Below are 5,863 nucleotides of genomic sequence, written 5' to 3' on the forward strand. Positions count from 1 at the left end.
TTTAATTCCGGGCCATTTCGTGGCAATAAATTCACTAGAACAGAGAGACGCTTCATCACTGATTAAATCAAGCACTAAAGAGTGCTGTCAATTTCGTACCCATGTGCTTTCGTTCACTAATGCCCGACGGGTTATTAGGCTGGCCGCTTCATCAGCATATCCATTCGTGTTCCCAGCACGTAGATTGCGCGTCAGTCGTAAAGATTCCAAGGCCAGCATTCGTGCCAGAATAGATGCAATTGCAGTGATAAGCAACCAGATAGACGGGGCCACGCCTTCCCTAATCCACCAAACACCACACTTCGAGCACGATAATGATAAAGTCGCGTGTAAACCCGCGAACTACACACGGGAACCTAACTGACATGCATTTGTATGTAATTTTTTCCTGCCGTTGCTCAACAAATACTCTTTAGACTCGAAAAGAGTGATGTTACTTGCACTTCTCGGTCGAAGCGGTGATTCGACACATTGACCAACAAGGAACTGCAGGCGAACGAATATTCGTGGTCAGTAGTGGTGTCCGCGTGCCGTCCGATTGTCGTTCGAGTGACCTGCACACGCTAGAGGTTATGTTTGTCAATTGAAGTTTTCTGTTTTCGGCGTGTTCCAGTGGCCAGTTTCTGTGTCTCGGGCGACGTATAAATTGTCTACTAACCCGACGGAACCAACTTCGCAGCTTGCTTGATTGGAAAAGAAATAATTCAATTTACACATTCCTGCATAGTCGGACACATTGCTTGCTCCGACAAGTTCTCCGACACTGACCAGGCGAGCGTGCCCCAAGTAGGTAAGCCCCAACTACAGCGGTCCAACAATCTTTATTGGCTCACACAAATATAAAAAAAATAACATTGAACCGATAAAATATTATCTAACATTCCTTATCGCCATCACGCCTTTCGCGTGTTGACCATTTTCACGCACATTCTGGGCCGCGCTGGGCATCAATAAATAAATTTGAACAAATATTGATTCAGCTAGTAGCAAGCCATGGCGGCTGACCCTCGGCCTTACATCATAGGATGGAAACAGAACCACTTGTGTCGCGCCCTGCTCAAGAGGAACAACACTGTTAACACATTTGCACAACAATCAGCGGGGCCAGATAGTTGCGTTCGGCCACTCAACAGCGAGCTATCATTATACCGTGATTTAATGGCCACCGTAAAACGGCTACTGCCGCTGCATTGTACTTCCAATTACCTTACACTTCAAACGCGGTGTGCGCCCGGTATAGTAGATGGAAACGATCGCGATCTGATTGATTGGGCCCCTGTAAGCGCTTCTCGAAATCAAGTAGCCTTCTCGAACAGGATTAGACATGCAACATATAGGGCAATAAATAACGGTGAATAATGTATCACGCCGTCGTGTCGAGCGCCGACAATTAGGTCGTTTTGGTTTTTGCTTAATTGAATCCTAAAATATGCTGTCGATTCATCAGGCTTGGCGTGACGGACCATTTTCGAATGGTTGTTTGTTTTCCTTGTTTTTCTATTGTCACCGACTGAGAATCTTAAGTGGGTTTTGCTTGAAATAGCACCGCTGGTTCATTCTATGCCGGGCCGCACACGCAATCCGAAAGACCGAAGTGGTGACATTGCCCAGCTATTTCGAAGTGATCTCATACGGTGATCATCGGAACCGCAACCGAAATAACATCCGACAGCACCTTAGATGGGTGGGTGAAATGATTGCCATCCGCCGCCAAAGGCGGTCATTTCGCGGGGACACTCTGCATGGATTTTGTAGCCAGTCCGCACTGCCCGAGGCAATATTTCTTCCGAATGAGATTTGAGCCACGGTATCGATGTGGCGCTCGCCATCGAGTATGGGCACTGTGCGATCGAGTTCTACAAATCTGGCCCCAAATCCGAAAGCAGGCGTAGGCCGTGACGGTAGCGTAGGTGGCCCAGCATCGGAGTTGCAGCTCCGACTTGCGAAGGTGGTTCTACTCGGAGCCGGTTCCGAAGCCATATGGGCAACGAGGACAAAAAGAGAGAGACAGTGTGCGATGGAGAGCCGTCCTTAATCGGCCTGTCGCCCCCGTCATCTCAGGACCATCAGCCGAATGTGCGAACGCCCGGGAGTGAATCACTGTTTCCGATGAGCGGTTTCTTTCTAAATTTGGTATACGGGGCATACGGCCCGAGAAAGCATGTAGACGCGATGAGGCCTATTTATGCTGCATCGAAGAAAAAAAAACGGATCTTTCTGTCTCGTTCCACCCAAAAACGGTTGTTGATAGTGATCCACAGCCTCCACGACTGATCAAAGCTTACGCAATGGAGTTAAATATAGCTACATTGTTCGTAAAGTCTGCGGTTTCCCGGAGGAATCGCTGCAAGAGATCGAATGCGATCGATGCTGACCGGGTCGGGTATCCCGCTGGCTGGCGCTGAGCTCTAGTTGATCGGTAATGGTGCAACGGGTTTCTTTTCGGCCGCGGGGACAACGCAACACCGTAAATCCTTCGCGGCCACTTCTTCCGCGGGTTTCGGACTTTCGCTCCGCCAACGACGCCGTCTGTACACGTAGGCGTACCAATACGCCCTTACGGAGCCAACATCGCCTCCCGATGTCGCGCCAGTACGGTCCGCCGAGACCTTCGCCGGATCGTGGGCCGTACCCGTCGTCAGTCAGTCGGTCGTCGGCGGTTCATAATATTTAATTCATGGAACGAGCCTGCGCTGCGCTCAGTCACATCGTGTCCGCCGAACAGCAAACAGTGTGCCAGCAGCAGCAACAAGTGATCTCCCGACCCGCGAGCGTTGCGTAAACGGCTTAAGCCCCCCACAGTGTCTCTCTCTCGCTCCCGCGAGATAGCTCTCTCCTGCAACCGGCACGCACACCATCAATAGAACCGTGAGGTGTTCGTTCGGCGGTTGGCATCTTTTAGTTCGTTCGCGCAACCCGTTTTGAGCGCAGTGCGGCTGCGGTGTAGTGTCTCCCCCGAGTACGTGGAGGTGTTTTTTTTTTCTACTGTTGAATCCCCGTGAATTACCTCATCAATCTCTGTGCGTGCGCGGTCCGTGTGCTCTCGGGCGGTGTTGGCGCAAAGTGTGTCGCGGCGCACGCGGCGAACCAGATGGTTTTAGAATCGTGTATAATTTGATAAGTGGCCATCGCCGACCCATCCCGCGGCCTGATAGTGGTTCGGAGGGGTGTGAAAAAAGTGCGTGCGAAAAATATCGCCGCCCATCGAATATTATTAAAGGGCGCCCGAAAAGTGAGGTTCAATAGAACTGTAGTGTAGCGTGTTTTAAAGCAAGCACCATGGGGTTGAACAAACGTGATAAGCAGGATAAGCTAAAGACCCAGAGTTTGCTCGATTCGGAGCGATCGCACCACACGACAACGTCGATGGTGATGGTGGACCACGGGACGATCGCGGTCCCCCTCGAGTCGATGGCCACCGTCACTGGGCACAGCAGTTCCTCGGTGGCGGCCCACTCGTCCAGCAGCAGCAGCAAGTCGGAACAGTTCACCACTACCCGTTCGTCCGTGGCTGGGGCCAGTAGTGAGATGCACAGTACCGGGAAATCCGTCCGAGTGACCGGGGACGAATCGAGCTCGAAAGTAGCCGAGCAAAAGTTCAGCTCCGTGAGCAGTGTGCGCAGTGCGGCGAGCAAATCGAAACAGATCGATAACATCATTGAAGAGATTCATCACATCGCCAGCGACACGATCGGTACGACCGAGCTGATTGGCTCGGTGGGGTCGTCATCGTCGTCGCACGGTGCAGGGAACGTGACACAGGACACGGTGCTAGTGACGGGCACCGGGTCCAAGAAGCACTCGATCGTGGGTGATCACGGGACCACTACTAGTGCCGCTAGTGAGCAAGTGATATCAGCCATTGGGCCGAGTAAGATCGAGATTACGAAAGTGGCTTTCGATCATGGCGCTGCCCTCAACACTGTCAGTAGCAGCAGTAGCACTAAGCAGCAGCAGAAGAGCAGCAGCAGCAGCAGCACCAGTGCCATAATGCAGAAGGAACAGATCCAGCGCTCATCGCAAAGTGCAGTGCGAAGTGAAAAGCTCTCGTCTGAATCGCAATCGAGCAAAAGTGAGCACACGAGCAGCAGTACAACGACGGCGCACTCATCGTCTAGCAAGACATCGAAATCGGAAGGCCTCAGCCATAGTCAGCTGACATCGTCCGAAACATTCCATTCGCTTGCTGGTGCCAATGCATCTCAGGCCCACTCAGTGATCAACGTTGATCGACAGAATGGTGCCGTGTTCGGAGCAGCGCCCTCTACGATCGTCCCAATGCAAGATCATTCCACGTACGATCAGCAATCATTCCAGACCGTGGGCGCCGATGGCCGCACCCGCCAGCAAGTCGATAGCCAGAGTTACTCCATGGCTCAAAGTCAGGCCCCGACAACCAAGACCGTGTATGATACGGCTGGCAATAAAATCACCAGCACGTCCTCGTCGTACCAAGCGGCCCAAGGACACAGCACATCGTCCTTCCACACTTCCGGTGGATCTGTGGATCACTTGGCCACCGACACGACCGCGACCGCTAACGTTTCCAGCTCGAAGGGCACGACGTCCACGTCAAAAAGTACGCTCATCGACTCAACATCGCTGGAAAACTACACGAAAGCGCAGGACACTAACGCCCAGCACGCCAGCATGCTGGCGAAAACCGAGTCCGCACACACGATCGCAAGTCTGTCGTCGGTGCACGATGCGCTCGCCAGTACGATCCAAAGCACCCAGCTGGTGACGGAATCGAACCAAGCGGACAGCAGCAGCAGCAGCCACACCGAGCAGCGCTCCGAGTCGACTACGACCCGCGAGTCCGCCTCACACTACGCCCAGATGGACGAGCAGAGCAGCTCCCGGCGCAAGACGTCCGAGTTCCGCGAGCAGCGCGAATCGAATGCCGCCATCTTGAAGCGCAAGATCTACGACGAAGGTGGGCGCCGCTTGAACTTGATCGACGAAAAAATCGTCCCCAAGGACGGTGTGGCGGGCGAGCTGCAGGACGACGTGACCAACGTGACGAAGACGTCCTTCGAAGCGAAACTGTACAATCCCAAGCTGAAGCGCTGGGAGCTGGTCGATCAGAAGACGATCCTCGAGAAGGACGTTACCACCGAAATTCCGGCGGAGATCGTAAAGGAGCTGGAAGTGGAGCGGCCCGAGCTGGCCAACATCACCACCACCATTCAGCTCACGAAGGTAGGCTTCACGACGGAACGTAATATGTGCTTTAACCACGGTGATAACGAGTGGGGGGGTTCCCTTTTCCGGTCGCTGACAGGTGTATGATGCAAAGACCAAGCAGTGGAAAACGGTGGACCACAAAAAACACATCGATGTGCTGGAGAAGATTACGTTCCTCGAAGAAAACTCCGGTCGGTCCGAGCTCAACGAGTCGGAACAATCGAAAAACCTTCGATCGATGGACGTGGTGGTAAGTGGTTGCCCAATCAACACGTCGCACACAAATGCACTTTGACACCCATAACTGATAATCTCCGATACCGAAACCCAACCGTTCGGCCAACGGTTGGAATTTATTTATTTCCTTACATTTGCATTCGCACATTTCGCGTTTAGGACCGCGTGACTATCAAAGAAGTGAAAGATTTAAGCGAAGACAAACGGCAACAGCTCAGCAAGTCCAAGAAGCGAGTGGACGAACGGACCACTCAGGAGCAGTGCATCTGCGAAATCTGCACATGCGGGTAAGTGGCGGCTCCGGAGCCGGTGGGAGACGTATTCTAGAAGCTTTCGCTCAAATTGCTTTCACTGCCCTCACGATCACGCTCTCTGTTCCAAGCCGATCACAATGTACACAATCTCGACAACGGTGTTGTTTCGCCTTTTTTATTCCCAT

The 5,863-nt window shown here is 52.7% G+C and overlaps 1 protein-coding gene across 1 annotated transcript in view; it reads left to right on the forward strand.

Annotated features, from left to right (window-relative positions):
- The first annotated feature begins 3,279 nt into the window (after positions 1 to 3,279).
- Positions 3,280 to 5,863, forward strand: part of LOC131208041 (uncharacterized) — a 6,137-nt gene continuing 3,553 nt past the window's right edge. The window contains exons 1-3 of the mRNA XM_058200684.1: positions 3,280 to 5,202; positions 5,285 to 5,437; positions 5,584 to 5,711. Of these exons, the coding sequence (XP_058056667.1) occupies positions 3,280 to 5,202; positions 5,285 to 5,437; positions 5,584 to 5,711 (2,204 nt within the window). The remainder of the gene's footprint in view (positions 5,203 to 5,284; positions 5,438 to 5,583; positions 5,712 to 5,863) is intronic.

The sequence above is a fragment of the Anopheles bellator genome, chromosome 2, assembly GCF_943735745.2.
Source record: "Anopheles bellator chromosome 2, idAnoBellAS_SP24_06.2, whole genome shotgun sequence".
NCBI classification, from domain to species: Eukaryota; Metazoa; Arthropoda; class Insecta; order Diptera; family Culicidae; genus Anopheles; species Anopheles bellator.